At 38.4% G+C, this 19512-nt stretch overlaps 1 protein-coding gene across 1 annotated transcript in view; it reads left to right on the forward strand.

Annotated features, from left to right (window-relative positions):
* AKAP10 (A-kinase anchoring protein 10) overlaps nt 1–19512 on the forward strand; it is a 79732-nt gene that overhangs the window by 14606 nt on the left and 45614 nt on the right. Inside the window, exons 3-4 of the mRNA XM_058705303.1 lie at nt 1391–1573; nt 6058–6615. Coding sequence (XP_058561286.1) covers nt 1391–1573; nt 6058–6615 — 741 coding nt within the window. The remainder of the gene's footprint in view (nt 1–1390; nt 1574–6057; nt 6616–19512) is intronic.

The raw sequence follows: 19512 nt of genomic DNA on the forward strand, positions 1-19512 counted from the left end.
ATGACTGGTAAATATAGGCACCTGACAAATAGGTATGGACATTCATGTTCTTACCTGCTTTATCCTATTTATCAAAACGTCTCGAAGAGTAAGAGAGTGAATTACAGTATGCTGTACTCTTCATAAGAAATGTTACCTGGTATTGTTCAGAATCTGTGGGAACTGTTTGCTGAGATTGAGGAGTGCTTATCTGTTGGCAGTGTAGTAAAATAAATAGTGTTGGTGGCTACAAGTTTAGTTATCTAAGAGTATTTATCTTGAGGGTGTGGGGTATGGAATGCTAGGTGACCTGTATTTCTTCTCTCCTTCTCACTATAGCAATGTGCTAAACCAAAACTTCTTCAAAACCTTGAATAAGAGTCATTGATATTTGGGGGGATAGCTAGAATTTTGATCTAGCTGTGTAGCAACAAGGTCACAGGATTACTTTGACAGTATTATAATATTGAGTTGATTATTTCCTATTAATAAATAGGTAACTAGTCTCTTTATTCTGATGTCAATAGGATCTTTCTTCAGACTACTAAAGAAAGTATATTTTGTGAATAAAAAAATTGTTTTTTAATGTTTATTTATTTTTGAGAGAGAGAGAGAGAGACAGAGCGCAAGTAGGGGATGGGCAGAGTGAGAAGGAGACATAGAATCTTAAGCAGGCTCCAGGCTCTGAACTGTCAACACAGAGCCCGACGCGGGGCTCAGACTCATGAACCGCAAGATCATGCCCTGAGCCAAAGTCAGATGCTTACTTAAGCCACCCAGGTGCCCCTATTTGTGAATTTTTTTAAGTGTGCTTTATGTTTAAGCAGCTTGAAACTTGATTAGAAATGTTTTTTATTAAATAGAGAAATTTGTTACCCAATTAAAAAGTAAAATAAGGGGCACCTGGCTGGCTTAGTCATTAGAGCATGTGACTGTTGATCTCAGGGTCATGAGTTCAAGCCCCATGTTGGGTGTGGAGCCTACTTAAAAAAAAATGAGAATAAAAGGTAAAGGTAATATAAGCGTTCTGAAGAGTATTTTCTGGTTCCCCCCCCTATTTTGTTTTAGTTTTTTGTTCTTTGGACAAAAAAGGATTAAGGAATTGAAAAGGGTCCATATATCAATGTTTCCTGGCTTTGGCACTTTCTATCATCAGAAGTTCTCAAAGCTCTCTGTTTTCAGTTTCGTTTTTAGCACAATATTTTGAGAGTTTTAAATAATAATAGGACATTTCCTTCCAGTTTTCTGCCCCTTGATTGATTTACCTTTCCCCTAAGTATTTTTGAGTGCATACCTAAGAGAGGTGTTACAAAATTTAATTTTTAAGGTTCTCTTAAAGCCCTTTTATGAGACAGTTTTAGACGATCAAATTGCGTTTAACTTTTAACCATTTGTTTTTGAAAAATTACAGCTTCAATATCTGTACATTCCCCACAAAAAAGCACTAAAAATCATGCCTTGCTGGAGGCAGCAGGACCAAGTCATGTTGCAATCAATGCCATTTCTGCCAACATGGACTCCTTCTCAAGTAGCAGGACAGCAACACTTAAGAAGCAGCCAAGCCACATGGAGGCTGCTCATTTTGGTGACCTGGGTAAGTGACTCACTTTTTGTTAACTTCCAATAGAAGGAAGGATTTGAGTGTAATATGTGAAACTCTTGCTGGAGGATACTGGAATTACAATTGGAACAGGCTTTGAAAAAACGTATTTAAAATAACAGCTATAAGTATAATGAATGGCACTCTATTGTGTTCCTGTAAGTATAAAATGTGAAGCATTCTCAGTAGAAAAATCGGCCATTTTCAGAAGAAATATATTTGGCTGCTAATTATATGAAAAAGATGCCTCACTTCATGCATACTCAGGGAAATGCAAATTTAAATAAGTTCCCCCAACACATGAGCAGATATTTAAAGTTTGGTAATTTGAATGTTAATGTAGATGAAGAGAAATGGCCACTCCTATTTAGTGGAAGTTTAAATTGATGAAAATTTTTTGGAAGGCAGTTTGGAAGTATTTATCAAAATATAAAATATAAGATCTAGCCCTCAGATATATTTACATATATGCAAAGAGATGTATATCCGAGTATGTGTGTGTTGTTTGTGATAGCAAAAAAGCGAGGAACAAGGTAAATATCTGTTAATGAAGAAGCAGTCAAGTTGTGGTATACCTGTATTTGAAATAGTGGGTAGCCATTTAAAAATCTGAAGATAACATAGAGAAATATCTAAGGTGAAAGTTTAAATTTTTTTTTTTTAACGTTTATTTTTGAGACAGAGAGAGACAGAGCATGAACGGGGGAGGGGCAGAGAGAGAGGGAGACACAGAATCGGAAGCAGGCTCCAGGCTCTGAGCCATCAGCCCAGAGCCTGACATGGGGCTTGAACTCACGGACCGTGAGATCGTGACCTGAGCTGAAGTCGGACGCTTAACCGACTGAGCCACCCCGGCGCCCCTAAGGTGAAAGTTTAAAAAGCAGGTCGCATAACTGTGTGTAGTAGGATCCCTATTATGTTAAAATAGCTTCTCTTTGTCCCTTGTCCCCCACCCCTAAAGATAAGGAGATTGATGTTTTCTGAATTTTTGTCACCCAGATTTCTGCACTTATAAAAATTGCATACCATGGTATCATAAATTGAAAAAACAGTCCCATGAATAAATTGATGTCGAATAAAATTAATCCCTCTTTTGCCATCTTCACTTAACATTAGTGTTTATTCAAAGGTGCCAAAGTATTTATGATGGGTCACACTCAGCAGTACGTTGCAAACAACATTTGTATTGGTCACAAGATAAAATTGTAAGTTTTACTGGATCACTCCTGTGTTGCTGGTGAGAATGTGAAATGGTACAGCCACTGTGGAAAACAGATTGGCAGTTTCTTATAAAGCTGAATACGCAGTTACCATATGACCCATCAGTTTCACTCAGCATTTATCCCAGAGAAGTGGAAACTTACATTCACATAAAAAACCTATATACCAATGTTCATAGCAGCTTAAAAGCCAAAAACTGACTGTCTTTCCACAGTCAGTGGAAATAAACTGATTGAATAAACTGATACATCCATGCCACAGAATACTACTCAGCAATAAAAAAGAGCAGACTATTGATATACCTAACAACTTGGATGAATCTCAGGGGAGTTAGGCTGAGAGTCAAAAGCCAGTCCCAAAATGTTATATTTGTGTAGTGTGATTCCATCTGTATAATCTTCTTTTTTTTAATGGTTTTTAAAAATTTCTTTTTGAGAGAGCGTGTGTGCGTAAGCGGGCAGGGGCAGAGGCGGGGGCAGAGGATGTGACTGAACCACCCAGGCGCCTCTGTATAATATTCTTGAAACGACAAAATTAGAGAAGTGAAGAACACGGTAGTGTTTGCCAGAGGTTAGGAACAGAGGACGTGGTTATGAAAGGCCATATGAGGGATCCATGTGGCATTGGAACTGTTGAGTATCTTGGTGGTTACATGTGATAAAATTGCATAGAACAAAGTACACGAGTGAGTACAGGTAAAATGGGAGATCTGAGTAAGATTGGTGGATTGTATCAGTGTCAGTCCCTTGGTGGGATACTGTACTGTAGTTTTGTAAGATGTTACCACAGGGGAACCTGGGTAAGGGGTACATGGGATCTCTATATTGTGTCTTACACTTTTTTTTTGAATTTACCATTATCTCAAAATTAAAAGTTTAATTTAGGGGCGCCTGGGTGGCTCAGTCGGTTGAGTGTCCGACTTCAGCTCAGGTTATGAGCTCACGGTTTGTGAGTTCGACCCCTGCATTGGGCTCTGTGCTGACAGCACAGAGCCTGGAGCCTGCTTTGGATTCTTTGTCTCCTCCTCTCTCTGACCCACTCCCGCACCCGCTCTGTCTCTCTCTCTCTTTCAAAAATAAGCAAACATTAAAAAATTTTTTAGAAGTTTAATTTAAAAAATTGTAATTCTAGGGGCGCCTGCATGGCTCCAACTCTTGGTTTCAGCTCAAGTCATGATCTCACTGTTTGTGAGTTCGAGCCCCGCATCGGGCTCTGTGCTGACAGCGCGGAGCCTGCTTGGGATTCTCTCTCCCTCACTCTGCCCCTCCCCTGCTCTCTCTCTCTCTCTCTCTCAAAATAAATTAAATAAACTTAAAATAAAATAAAATATTGTAAGTCTTGTAAAGGGTCAGGATTTTCTGAAGTTCGTGAAAGTGATGTTGACCAAGATGCCCTAGTTAACATTGACAATGAGACAGCCAGCAAGGATGATTCGCAGAGAGATTCAAAAGAAAATGATTTGAATATCAAAGGATTAAGAAAAGCCCTTTTGAAAAATTGATGAAGCCCTTGTTAATTTTATGAAAATGAACCTCAATGTGCCACTGCTGTGAATGTAAAAAATGTTTTTAAATTTTTTTGTTTAATAACTAGTTTGTGGTTAGAATCATAACCTAAATTTAGTCTAACGTAAAATGAGCATATTTTTATTAAGTTTTATTTAATTTTACTTTTCTAGCTAATCTCCAAGAACTGTTCTTTATTCTGTTGTAATCAGTGCTGAGAGTTGGTAACATTTTTCTAGCTATATCCACACATCCACAGTTTTCCTCAGGAAAAGTTCCTAGCAGTGGAGTTACTAGACTGAAAATCATGGAGATTTCTAAAGCGTTGCTGTCTGTTACGGAGTGCTCCTTCAAAAAGGTTTTCCCAAATGAAATATGGCCTTTTTGTAGCAACGTGGATGGAACTGGAGAGTGTGATGCTAAGTGAAATAAGCCATACAGAGAAAGACAGATACCATATGGTTTCACTCTTTTTTTTTTTTTTTTTTTTTTTTTTTATTTTTTTTATTTATTTTTGGGACAGAGAGAGACAGAGCATGAACGGGGGAGGGGCAGAGAGAGAGGGAGACACAGAATCGGAAACAGGCTCCAGGCTCCGAGCCATCAGCCCAGAGCCTGACGCGGGGCTCGAACTCACGGACCGCGAGATCGTGACCTGGCTGAAGTCGGACGCCTAACCGACTGCGCCACCCAGGCGCCCCTGGTTTCACTCTTATGTGGATCCTGAGAAACGTAACAGAAACCCATGGGGGAGGGGAAGGGAAAAAAAAAAAAAAAAAGAGGTTAGAGTGGGAGAGAGCCAAAGCATAAGAGACTGTTAAAAACTGAGAACAAACTGAGGGTTGATGGGGGGTGGGAGGGAGGGCAGGGTGGGTGATGGGTATTGAGGAGGGCACCTTTTGGGATGAGCACTGGGTGTTGTATGGAAACCAATTTGACAGTAAATTTCATATATTAAAAAATAAATAAATTAATTAATTAAAAAAAAAAAAAAAAACCAAAAAGGTTTTCCCATCTTTTCTTCTCATCATCAGTGGGTGACAGTGTTGGCCTGTTTTTTCTTTGCCTTTGTTAATTGTTACTTTTTGAAACAACATCTTCCAGTTTGACAGACAAAAATGTGACCTTGTATTAATTTGCTTTTCTGGGATTTTTAACTAGATTGAATATATTTTCATATTTTTATTGGCCTTTTTTCCTTTCTCTGGGACTAATATCATAAGATTTTTTTTTTTTTTTTTTTTTTTAAGAATTTACATGGTCTGGACTACCATTAAAAGAGATAATACTTGGGGCGCCTGGGTGGCTCAGTCGGCTAAGCGTCTGACTTCAGCTCAGGTCATGATCTCGCGGTCCGTGGGTTTGAGCCCCGTGTCAGGCTCTGTGTTGACAGCTCAGAGCCTGGAGCCTGTTTCGGATTCTGTGTCTCCCTCTCTCTCTGACCCTCCCCTGTTCATGCTCTGTCTCTGTCTCAAAAATAAATAAACGCTAAAAAATAAAAAAATAAAAAAATAAAAAGAGGTAATACTTGAGTTACAAAGAGCTTTTTGATGGATTAAATCAGTTTTGGACAGTTGTTTCTTGCTTGTTTAGAAGCCAGAACTATAGAGTTTTTAGTTCTTTATTCATTTAAATTGCTAGGGAAGTAAACTTTATTCAAGAATTCTGGTACCACTGATGCTAAAAGTGACTGACTTATCTGTCAATCTTAAATTATTTGTTACTGAGCTGCTAATCTTTTGCTTCTTTTAGGCAGATCTTGTCTGGACTACCAGACTCAAGAGACCAAATCCAGTCTTTCAAAGACTCTTGAACAAGTCTTACATGACACAGTTGTCCTCCCTTATTTCATTCAATTCATGGAACTTCGGAGAATGGAGCATTTGGTTAAATTTTGGTTAGAGGCTGAAAGTTTTCACTCTACGACTTGGTCTCGAATAAGAGCACACAGTCTGAACACAGTGAAGCAGAGCTCATTGGCCGAGCCTGTCTCTCCATCTAAAAAGCACGAAACTACAACGTCTTTTATAACTGAGTCTCTTGACAAGAGATTGGAGGATTCTTGCTCAGCCCAGTTGCTTATGACTCCATCAGAAGGAATTGACGTGAATAATAGAACTAGCAACATTCAGAATCACTTGCTGCTTTCCCGGGAATGTGACAGTGCCCATTCTCTCCATCTTGAAATGGCCAGAACAGGAACTCATCAACTTTCCATGGAAACCCAAGAATCCTCCTCCAGACTTCTAGTAGCCAGTAGAAATAGTCCCTCTTCACCACTAAAGGACTTATCAGGAAAATTAATGAAAAGTAAGTATGTGATTTTCTCGTCTCTCTTTATCCTGTTTGGTTTGTTTGTTTAATCAGTTTACAAAGTAGAATTTGAGGGGAATAGAAGGGTTGGAATCGTTTTCTTATTGATTGATTGATTGATTTAAATCCAGGTTAGTTAACATATAATGTAATAATGAGTTCAGGAATAGAATTTAGTGATTCATCACTTACATGTAACACCCAATGCTCATCGCAATAAGTGCCCTCCTTAATGCCCGTTGCCCACTTAGCCCATTCCCCCACCCATCAGCAGCCCTCAGTTTGTTCTCTGTATTTAAGTGTCTCATGGTTTGTCTCCCTCTGTCTTATCTTATATTTGCTTTCCTTCCCCTCTGTTCATCTGTTTTGTTTCTTAAATTCCATTATGTGAGTGAAATCATATATTTGTCTTTCTCTGACTGACTTATTTCACTTAGCATAATACACTCTGGTTCCATACATGTTGTCACAAATGGCAAGATTTCATTCATTTTGATTGCCGAGTGATACTCCATTGCATATATATACCACATCTTCTTTATCCATTTATCAGTTGATGGACATTTGGGCTCTTGCCATACTTTGTTGTCAGTAGTGCTGCTATAATCATTGGGGTGCATGTGCCCCCTCGAATCAGCATTTTTGTATCCTTTGGATAAATACCTAGTACTGCAATTGCTGGGTCATAGGGTAGTTGTATTTTTAATTTTTTGAGGAACTTCCATACTGTTTTCCAGAGTGGCTGCACCAGTTTGCGTTCCTACCAGCAGTGCAAAAGGGTTTCTCTTTCTCTGCATCCTCACTGACATCTGTTGTTGCCTGAGTTAATTTTAGTCATTCTGATAGGTATGAGGTGGTATCTCATTGTGGTATTGATTTGTATTTCCCCGATACTGAGTGATATTGAGCATCTTTTCATGTGTCTGTTAGCCATCTGGATGTCTTGTTTGGAAAACTGTCTATTCGTATCTTTTGCCCATTTCTTCACTGGATTATTTGTTTTTTGGGCATGCTGAGTTTGATAAATTCTTTATAGACTTTTGGATATTAACCCTTTATCTGAGATGTCATTTGCAAATATTCTTTCCCATTCCATTGGTTACCTTTTAGTTTTGCTGATTGTTTCCTTTGCTGTGCAGAAGCTTTTTATCTTGATGAGGTCCCAATAGTTCATTTTTGCTTTTGTTTCCCTTGCCTCTGGAGATGTGTCAAGTAAGAAGTTGCTGCAGCTGAGGCCAAAGAAGTTGTTGTCTGTTTTCTCTAGGATTTTGATGACTTCCTGTCTTATGTTTAGGTCTTTCATCCATTTTGAGTTTATTTTTGTGTATGGTGTAAGAAAATGGTCCAGGGTCATTCTTCTGCTCGTCGCTGTCCAGTTTTCCCAACACCATTTGCTAAAGAGACTGTCTTTTTCCCATTGGATAATCTTTCCTGTCAAAGATTAGTTGGCCACATATTTGTGGGTCCATTCTGGGTTCTCTGTTCTGTTCCATTGATCTATGTGTCTGTTTTTGTGCCAGTACCATAGGATCTTGACGATTACAGCTTTGTAATACAGCTTGGAGTCCGGGCTTGTGATGCCTCCAGCTTTGGTTTTCTTTTTCAGGATTACTTTGGCTATCCGGGGTCTCTTCTGGTTTCATACAAATTTTAGGATTGCTTGTTCTAGGTCTGTGAAGAATGCTGGTGTTACTCTGATAGGGATTGCATTGAATGTGTAGATTGCTTTGGGTAGGAATTGGCATTTTAACAATATTTGTTCTTCCAATCCATGAGCATGGAATGTTTTTCCATTTTTTTTGTGTGTCTTCTTCAGTTTCTTTTCATAAGCTTTTTATAGTTTTCAGTGTATAGATTTTTCACATTTTTGGTTAGGTTTATTCCTAGGTATTTTATGGTTTTTGGTGCAATTGTAAATGGGATTGATTCCTTGATTCCTCTTTCTGCTGGTTCATTATTAGTGTGTGTATAGAAATGCAACTGATTTCTGTACGTTGATTTTATATTCTGTGACTTTGCTGAGTTCGTGTATCAGTTCCAGCAGTTTTTTGGTGAAGTCTTTTGGGTTTTCCACGTAGAATATCATGTTGTCTGTGAAGAGTGAACGTTGACTTCCTCCTTGCTGATTTGGGTGCCTTTGATTTCTTTTTGTTGTCTGATTGCTGAGGCTAGGACTAGAAAAGGTTTCTTTTCTCTTCACACCCACTTGCAGATTTGGAAGGATTTGGATGGAGAGTGTCCTGAGTAGGCTTGGCATATAAAAAAGGAACAGCAGGGATACCTACAGGATTGGATCCTCTAAGAAGGATATTCGCAGAATTCACCAGTGAGGAAGGGTTAAGTGTCCTGCCTTTCCCTTCCACAGGGTTTGAAATCACATCATTAACCCAGAAATGCTTATTTCATCCTTATCGTATTCTTAATTTACTACCATTTTAATGAATTTTGTTGATGCGATTATTTGTTAATTGCCAACCGGGGACCTCTGTTGGGTTCTGTGCCAAGTGCTGCCCTTGAATTCCACTTAATTCCAACACCTGTATGAGATCGCCATCCTTAGCCTGTTTTACACATGAGAAAGCCATGACTTAGGAAAGTAAAGGAACTTGCCTTGGGTTATAGAATGAGGGGAGGGGGGAGGGGGGAGCTAAAGTTAAAGTCCAGGCATTTCAACAATAGCACCTCTTTCTTGATTTCTTCTCTGTCCATTTGGGAGTTACACCCTCTGAATTTTTCAGGTATTACCTTCTAGAATTCTGATTAGACAGCCTCCAAGTTTTTCCTCTTTTTTTTTTATCTTATCTGTTCTTTGTTTCTTACAGGGCTAGGTGATTTCTTTCTTGGCTTTTCTTTGTTTGCTTTTTCTTTTTTTTTTTTCCCCCCTCTAGTAAGACTTTATTTTTTCTGAGCAGTTTAAGGTTCACAGCAAAATTGAGGTGAAGGTACAGAGATTTCCCATATACCCTTGGCCCACACATACATACAGAGGCCTCTCCCATCATCCACGTCCCCCCCCAGAGTGGAACATTTATTGCAGTTGATGAACCTACCTGGATACCTTATAGTCACTCAAAGTCCATAGTTTACATTAGGGTTCACTTTTGGTGTTGTTCATTCTTACAGGTTTGGACAAATGTATAATGACATGTATCCATCATTTATGGTGTCAGAGTATTTTCACTGTCCTCAAAAATCCTCCGTACTCTGTCTATTCATCTCTTCCTACCTGCTTATCCCTGACAACCACTAATCTTTTTACTGTCTCCATAGTTTTGCCTTTTCCAGAATATCCTAGAGTTGAAATCTATAGTAGGTAACTTTTCCACATTGGTGGTGTTTTCTTCAGATCTGTTTTTTATTTAGTTCATTGATTGTCTCAATATGGGTCTGTCTAATCTGCTGTTGAATAATTTTTTAATGTTATTCTTATTTAAAAGTTAACTGAATTTTTTATTTCTAGAAAAAAATTTTACAATTCAAATTTGCCTCATCATTTTTTAGTTTCTTCTTCCTTTATCCCTTCATCCCACTCTTGAGCCCATTTTCTATTTAAATTTATTAAATATATATTCATCATCTGATAATTCCATTAGCTGTAGTTTTTTGTTTTTTTTTTGTTTTTTTTTTGTTTTTTTATTTATTTTTGGGACAGAGAGAGACAGAGCATGAATGGGGGAGGGGCAGAGAGAGAGGGAGACACAGAATCAGAAACAGGCTCCAGGCTCCGAGCCATCAGCCCAGAGCCTGACGCGGGGCTCGAACTCACGGACCGCGAGATCGTGACCTGGCTGAAGTCGGACGCCCAACCGACTGCGCCACCCAGGCGCCCCTCATTAGCTGTAGTTTTTGTGGATCTGATTCAGTATTTGTTTGTTTCTTCAGATTTACACTCTTGGTAGCTTGTGATTTTAGTGGTTTTGACTGTGAACATAGGTTTTTGGATTTTTATCTGTGGGAATTGTTTGAGAAATCTGTTTAAATGGGCCTGTTTCAGAGTATGTCTGCATTTGCATTTGTCCTGCATCTGGGGCCAGCTTCAGTACCATCCATTAGTGTTAGTTACCACTTAAAACTAAAATTTCTACCACTTAAAACCCAAATTCTACCCTATTTGGATCCTGGGCCACTGTTCTTGAAAAGGCACACTTAAGTCTCTTGACATTGGTGGTTTTCCCAGGTGAATGCCCTTCCCCTCTGTACTTATGCCCATCTTGATTTGCAGTGGCTCCTGCAGCTCCACAGTTCTTCATCTGCAATTTAGAAATCCAGAAAGCTTTGACTATCCCAGGTTATTTTTTAAAAGGACGAAACTTAACCTGGACTGGTATGAACTTACTGCAGAAACATAGATGTGTTTGATTATGTGGTGTTGTCCCACATGCTGCTAGAGGATTAACCTGGTTTCTATAAACACAGTGCAATACCTCTATAAAAACTGCCCAGATTCTGAATTCTAAAATATTACTGGCCCCACAGTTTTCAGATTAAGGAATTGCTTGTCCTTGTTTTCTTCCTCTCACTGTTTCCCTTGCTTTACCACGAACTCTGATATACTTTTAAAAAGCATTTTGGGGAAATTTAGTATTGCGAAGAATTTTTTTAAACATCTAGCCTGTTTCTGGAAATGGAAGTCTGTTTAATTGTAATACACTTCCTTTTCTTTTTTTCTTTTTTTTTTTTTTTTCTTTTTTTGGAAGCCTTTTGGTTTGGTGGTAGTTTATTTCAATAAAACAGAGAAATAGCAGTGGAGGATGGGGCGCCTAGGTGGTTCAGTCGGTTAAGCATCTGACTTCAGCTCAGGTCACAATCTCATGGTTTGTGAGTTCGAGCCCCATGTCAGGTTCTGTACTGACAGCTCGGATCCTGGAGCCTGCTTTCGATTCTATGTTTCCCTCTCTGTGTCCCTCCCCTGCACGCACGCTCTTACGCTCTCTCAAAAATAAATGTTAAAAAAAAAGAGAAAGAAATACTGGAGTTATTAAAAGAGTACTTGTTTTTTCATTTTTCATTAGTTTAAAAAAATTTAGTGCAATAGATTTGATCTCTTTTGATGTATATTTGTATGAATTTTAACACATGCATAGGTTCCTGTAACTGTCCTCACAGGATAAGAATAGTTCTGTCACGTTTGTGTTTAAACCCTCCTCTGTCACATCATTTAGCAACCACTGATCTATCTGACTCTGTAGTTTTGCCTTTTCTGGAGTGCCATACAAATGAATTTTTGCAATATGTAGCTTTTGAGATAGGCTTCTTTGACTTAGCATAATGGCTTGAAATTTATCCATGTTCTGTCAAGATGTTCATAGCTTTTTATTGCTAAGTAATATTCATTGTATGGATGTACTATCCATTCACCAGTTTAAGGACATCTGGATTATTTCCAATTGTTAATGATTATGAATAAAACTGCTATAAACATTTGTGCATGTATACCTTTTTTTGTGTGGACAAAAGTTTTTATTTCTCTAGGGCAAATACCAAGTGGTAAGTTTGCTGAATTATATGGTATATGTTTAATTATATTAAAAAACTGTCCGACTGTTTTGTAGAGTGGCTGTACCATTTTGCATATCCACCAGCAACATACTCCCATATTTTCTTGGATTGTCTGTTTTACTGACATTGAATTTTGAGAGGTTTTTTTGTGTGTGTGTTCTGGGTATAAAACTGTTTTGGCTATGTGATTTCAAATGTTTTCTCCTAGTTGATAGCTTGACTTTTCATTCTCTTAATAGTGTCTTTCACGGAACAAGAGGACTTTTTGATTAATTTAGTGACTTTTTTCTTTTATGGATTGTGCTTTTGGAGTCATACCCTGAGAACTCTTTGCCTAATTAACGGTCATGAAGATTTTCTCTTGTGTGTTCTTCTAAAAGTACTATGATTTCATCCTTCACAGTTAGATATATGGTCTATTTTGAGTTAATACTGTCTAAGATGTAAGAGGTGGTCAAATATTTTTGTATTGTTTTTCATTTCTGCATATGAATATGGTGTTGTTTCAACAACAACTGATTGAAAAGACTACCCTTACTGTATTGACTTGCCCTTGTACCTTAGCCATATTTCTGTAGGTCTATTTATGGACTCTGTTCTGTTCCATTGATACATGTGTCTATTCCTTCACCAATCAGTATCCGCTGTCTTCATTACTGTAGCTTTACAGTAAGTCTTAAAACTAGATAGTATGAGGTCTCCAAGTTTTTTCTTTTTCAGAATTGTTCTGTCTATTCTAGTTTTTTTGTTTTTTTTCCCCTAAATATAGTCTTTAGCACAATCTTGTCTATATCTATAAGAAATCCTGGTAGGGGTGCCTGGGTGACTCAGTCGGGTAAGCATCCAGCTTTCCACAGATCATGATCTCACAGTTGGTGGGTTCAAGCCCCGTGTGGGTCTCTGTGCTGACAACTCAGAGCCTGGAGCCTACTTCGGATTCTGTGTCTGCCTCACTCTCTGCCCCTCCCGCACTTGCACTCTGTCTCTCCTACCCCCTCTCAAAAATAAATAAACATTAAAGAAAAAAGAAATCCTGATGGAGTTTTTATTGGAATTGCATTCAATCCTTAGGTCAGTTTGATGAGAATTTACATCTTAACTGTATCAAGTCTTAGAATACACGAACATGGAGGATGTTTTTATTTACTTAGGTATCTTATTTATTTATCAGCAATATGTAGTCCTCAGTGTACACATCCTTCATATATTTTTTAAAACATATCTAAATATTTCTTTTTGGTGCTATTGTGAGTGCAATTTTGTTTTTAATGTTTTTATTTATTTTTGAGAGAGTGTGAGTGGGGTAGGGGCAGAGAGAAAGACAGAGGATCTGAAGTGGGCTCTGTGCTGACAGCAGATAGCCAAATGCAGGGCTTGAACTCATGAACCATTAGATCATGACCTGAGCTGAAGTCGGATACTCAATTGACTGAGCCACCCAGGTGCCCCGTGAATGCTATTTTAAAAATTTTTGTTTCTAATTTTGTATTGCTAGTATATAGAAATATGATTGACTTTTATATGTTAACCTATTCTGCGACCTTATGAAACTCACTACTTCTAGTAGTTTTTCTGTAGATTACTTGGGATTTTCTACATTAATGTTGTTTGTGAATAAGGACAGTTACTTCTTGCTTTCTGATTTTTTTTTTTTTCCTTTTCCCCTTGCCTTATTGCACTAAGCTAGGACTTGCTGTATTGTGTTGATTAGGAGTGGTGAGAATGAATATTCTTGTTCCTGATCTTGGAGGGAAAGCATTTAGTCTTTCACCATGAAGTATGAGGTTAACCATGAGTTTTTTATAAAGGCTCTTTATAGGTTGATGGAAGTCTGCTTCTCTTAGTGGTTTCTTGAGAGTTGTTTGAATCATGAATGGTGTTGAATTGTCACATGTTTTGTCTGTGTCGTTTGATACGACCATGTAGTTTTCCTTTCTTTGTCTGTTAATGTGATGGGTTATATTGATTGATTTTTGAAAGTTTGAATAACCTTGCATTCCCAGGTTTAGTGCCATTTGGTTGTGTGGTGTGTTTTATTCTTATATGTTGCTAGATTTGATTTTCTGAATTTTGTTGGTCGTTTTTGCATTTACGTTTATGATGGATTTGGGCTGTAGTTTTCTTGTACTGCTTTTGTCTGATTTTAGTATCAATGTAATGTTGGCCCCCAAGAATGAGTTGGGACGTTTTCCCACCACTTCTATTTTCTGGAAAAGATCATGTAGAATTGTTGGGGTTTTTTTGTGTGTTTTTTCAGAGTGTTTCAAACTATAAATTCTGTTTCTTTAATAGATCTAGGACTATTCAGGTTATCTATTTCTTCTTGAGGGAATGTTAGTACTTTGCAGCTTTGAAGGAATTGTTATTTTCATTAAATTGTTGAATTTATGGGCATGTAATTATCTAGGATTCCCTTACTTTCTTTTTTAGTCTCAAGTTTGTAGTAATACCGCTTTTTCATTGCTGATATTGGTAATTGTGTCTTCTTTCTTCTTTGCCAGCATACATAGGGGTTTAATCTGTCTTTTTAAAAGAACCAGCTTTTGATTTACAATTGATTTTTTTAATCTGTTTTTCTCTTTTCAATTTTATAGATTTTTCTGCTATGTGTTAATTCTTTCCTCCTGCTTGCTTTAAATTTTTTTTAATGTTTATTTTTGAGAGAGAGAGAGCACAAGTGAAGGAGGTGTGGAGAGAGAGGAAGACACAGAATCTGAAGTAGCTCCAGGCTCTGAGCTGTCAGCACAGAGCTCCATGCGGGGCTCGAATTCACAAACCGTGATACCATGACCTGAGCCAAAGTCAGTTGCCCCACCAACTGAGCCACCCAGGTGCCCCTTCTCATGCTTGCTTTAGATTTACTTTTTCTCATTTCTTAAGATAGAAACTTATATCGTTTATTTGAGACCTTTTTTTTTTTAATTTTTTGAAAGATTTTATTTTTTTAAGTAATCTCTGCACCCAATGTGGGGCTCAAATTCATAACCTTGACTGATATCAAGAGTCGCATACTCTAGTGACTGAGCCAGCCAGGTGCCCCAAGAGACCTTTTTTTTTTTTTTTTAAGCTTATTTCTTTATTTTGAGAAAGAGAGAGCTTGCTCACATGCGTGGGCATGCAAGCAGGAGGGGGCAGAGAGAGAGAAAGGGAGAGAGAGAATCCCAAACAGGCTCTGCGCTGTCAGTACAGAGCCCTATGCGGGACTTGATCCCACAACTCTGGGATCATGACCTGGGTGGAAATCAAGAGTCAGACACTTAACCGACTGAGCCACCCAGGCCACCCAGAGACCTTTGTATTTTAAGAGAAGCATGTAATGCTATAAATTTCCTTCCAATCACTGTTTTATCTACACCCCACAAATTCTGATACTTTGAATTAAATAAAAATAAAATGCCTAATTTCCCTGGAGTCTTACTCTTTTGCCCATGATTATTTAGAAATATGTTGTTTAATTTTCAGGTGTTTGAAGAATTTTATCTGTGATCTTTTTGTTACTGACTTCCCGTGTAATTATATCATGGTTAGAAAACATACTTTGAATGATTTCAATTCTTTTAAATTTGTTAAAAAATTTTTTATTATAACATTTTTTAATGTTTATTTTGAGAGAGAGAGACAGAGACAGAGCACGATCAGGGGAGGGGCAGAGAGAGAGGGAGACACAGAATCCGTAGCAGGCTCCAGGCTCTGAGCTGTCAGCACAGAGCCCAACGTAGGGCTCGAACTCACGAGCTGTGAGATCATGACCTGAGCCGAAGTCGGACGCTCAACCGAGCCATCCAAGTGCCCCTAAATTTGTTGAAAATTTTAAATAGCCTAGGATATGGTTTATCTTGGTGAATAACTCACATACAATGAAAAGAATATACTGCTGTTTGATAGTTTTCTATAAATGTCAATTCGATGGAGTTGGTTGATGATGGTGTTCAGTTTTTCTGTATCATTGCCAGTACTTTTATGTTTTTTATATCTGTTACTGAGAGAGGCGTGTTGAAGTCTCTGAGCATAGTTGTGGATTTTTCCAATTGTGCTTTCAGTTCTGTTTTTGCATGTATTTTGAGGCTCAGTTGTTAGGTTTGTACCTATTTAGAATCATTGAATCTTCTTGGTAAATCGATCCTACCATTTTGTAATGTTCCTCTTTATCTGTGGTAACTTCACTTGTTCTAAGGTCAGAAATCTCTTCTGTCTGACTTATATAGCCACTGCAGTTCATGGTACATCTTTTTCTTTCGCTTTACTTTTGACTTGCCTTTATCATTTTTTTTTTAATGTTTTTATGTTATTTTTGAGAGAGAGAGAGAGAGAGAGACAGACAAGTGTGAGTGGGGGAGAGTAAGAGAGAGAAGGAGACAGAATCTGAAGTAGGCTCCAGGCTCTGAGCTGTCAGTGCAGAGTCTGACGTGGGGCTTGAACTCACAGACTATGAGATCTTGACCTGAGCCAAAGGGACGCCCAACTGACTGAGCCACCCAGGCACCCCTTGCCTTCATCATTTTTAAAGTGAGTTTCTTTTGATAGCATGTAGTTGGGTCATTTTTTTTTTAAATCCATTCTGACAATCTTTTTTTGTTGATAAATTTATTTCAGTATAAGTTGTAGTGTAGTTCTTTATATTAAGTGTAGTTAATTACAACGTGATTATTTACCTTTTAATATGTAAATATAATTGCCAATACTTATTAATTTAACTTATATATAATTATATTAAGTGTAATTATTAATGTGTTTGAATTTATGTCTCCCATTTTATTTTTCTGTTTGTTCCCATCCTTGGATTTCCTATTCTCTTTTTTCTTTTGGATTCTTTGAATTTTTTTAAGAATTTATCTATTTAGTTCTTCATTATATCTCTTTGTGTAGGTTTTTAGTGGTTTCTCTAGGGATTGCAGTATACATACCATCATACATACACAGTCCACGTAAAATTATCTTTCTTTTTTTTTAATTTTTTTTTTTTAACGTTTATTTATTTTTGAGACAGAGAGACAGAGCATGAACGGGGGAGGGGCAGAGAGAGAGGGAGACAGAATTGGAAGCAGGCTCCAGGCTCTGAGCCATCAGCCCAGAGCCCGACGCGGGGCTCAAACTCACGGATGGCGAGATCGTGACCTGAGCCGAAGTCGGCCGCTCAACCGACTGAGCCACCCAGGCACCCCTTAAATTTTTTTTTAATGTTTATTCATTTTTGAGAGAGAGAGAGAGAGACAGAGACAGAGCATGAGTGGGAGAGGGCAGAGAAAGAGGGAGACACAGAATCTGAAGCAAGTTCCAGGTTCTGAGCTGTCAGCACAGAGCCCGATGCGGGGCTCAAACCCATGGACTGTGAGATCATGACCTGAGCCGAAGTCGGTCACTCAACCAACTGAGCCACCCAGGAGCCCCTAAAATTATCATTTTATTACATCAAGTGGGCCATGTAGGTCCCTTTGTCTCCCCACTCATGTGGTGTAGTGTCATCCACTTTTGTTGAAAATCCCATCAGACGGTGTTGGGAATTTGGCTTTCAACTGTTGGACACAACTTACAGAACTTAAGAATTGTCTGTTATGTGTAAGCCTGGTATTTGCCATATCTGTTGCTGTTCTTTCATTCCTGAAGTTCAGTTGTTATTTCTGTTACTTCACCAACATCTCAAAGATCCCTCTAGCGTTTCTTCTAGAGCAGGACTGCTGTCAGAGAATTTTCTCAGTAATTTTCCATCTAAGAGTCTCTTTATTTTGAAGGAGTTTTCATTTGATAGAGAATTCAAGGTTGATAGTTCTTTTCTCTCACCACTTTAAAAGTGCTGTTTCGCTGCCTCTGGCCTCCATGGTTTCTGGGAGAAATCTGCAGTCTTGGAATCATTATTACCTTATATTTAGCATCTTTTTTATAGTTGCTTTCGAGATATTTTCCCTGTCTCTAATGTTCAGCAGTTTGGTTATCCCATCTGAGGTTCACTGAGCTTTTTGATTTTCAAAAGAGGATGTTTTCAGCCATTGATTGTTCTTTCACTTTTTTTTTTTTTTTTGGCCCCATACTTCTTTCTCTTTCTTCTGAGATTTTAATGACCCAAATGTTGTATGTTTGTCATTGTCCTGCAGATCCTTGAGGCTCTATGTGCTTTTGTCTAATTTTTTGTTTTCCTGTTTTTCAGCTTGGAAATTTTCTATTCGTATATCTTTGAATTCACTGATTCTTTCCTCTGTCATTTCCATCATGCTTTGAGTCTTTCCAGTGAATTTTAACCTTAGGTTATTTTTTTTTTCTGGTTCTCATCCTTCCATCTGTTCCTCCTCCTCTTCCTTCTTGTGCTTTTTTTTTTTTTTTTTAAATCTTTTTCTCTGCAGAAGCTGTCTTTCTGTTTGTTTCAAGAGTATTTGACCTTACTTCTTGGAACATGGTTATAAAAAAAAAAAAAAAAAAAAAAAAACTTTGTTCTATAATTCCAGCATCTGTGTATCTGTATCATCTTGCTTGTCTTTTCACTTGTGAGATAATGGGATTTTCTGGGGTTTTGTATGGCAGTTAATTTTGGATTGTATTAAGGACAGTTTGACTTGCATGATTCTGGGTCATGTTTAGATCCTGTGAAGAATGTTGAATTTTTGTTTTAGCAAGCAATTCACCTGGTTAGGTTCAGCCACGTTCCAACTAGCATTCTGTAGGCTGTGGTTCTAGAGTCCATTCAGTTTTGGATTGTATTTGTATCTATGCCTGCTAGGGTCCAGTCTGAGACCTGTCCAGTGGAAAGGTCATAGTTTAGTTCTCACACCCATTGGTATGCTGTTACAGTCAAGTCCATGCATGCCCAGTTCATGTGTGAGCCCAGGAGTACACACACAACTTGATATGCTTTTCACAGGCCTTCTTCTTTTCTGCTGTTTCCCTAGCAGTTTCTAGTGCCTAGGGGACCCTACCTTCCTGGTTCTTTGGCTAGAAAGTTGGGGCTTCACTTTCTACCACTATGTCAGCTTCTGTGGCCAAGCAGCCAGAGGACAGTGGATAAAAGAAATAGGGATTCTCCTCTTCTTACTGGGACTATGGTTTCTCTGTCAAAGGACAGAGTTTGGAGAGCTTTTGGAGCCTGCCTGAGTGCTGCTGCCATTGCCTGGGGATGGAGACTGGAGTGAAAGAAAGCCCAGGAGATTTCCCTCACTCTCTGCTATCCATATGAAACCCCTCCCTGCTCCTTAGACCAGAAATAGAGGGCTTCTGTGGAGCTTTTTCTTTGTGCATCCTTGTGCAGTTTCAGCTTTTGAGTCCAGGCCAGGAGATACTGGAGAAACAAAGTGGGACACTTGGCTCTGCTCTGGTGGCACTTTGAGTCCTGGTTTCCTTTCTGTCTGCCTGCTACCATTTCCAGGTCTTCAGATACATTTGTCTGGTGTTTTTAGCTGCATTCTGTGG

Source organism: Neofelis nebulosa, chromosome 16 (genome assembly GCF_028018385.1).
Source record: "Neofelis nebulosa isolate mNeoNeb1 chromosome 16, mNeoNeb1.pri, whole genome shotgun sequence".
NCBI classification, from domain to species: Eukaryota; Metazoa; Chordata; class Mammalia; order Carnivora; family Felidae; genus Neofelis; species Neofelis nebulosa.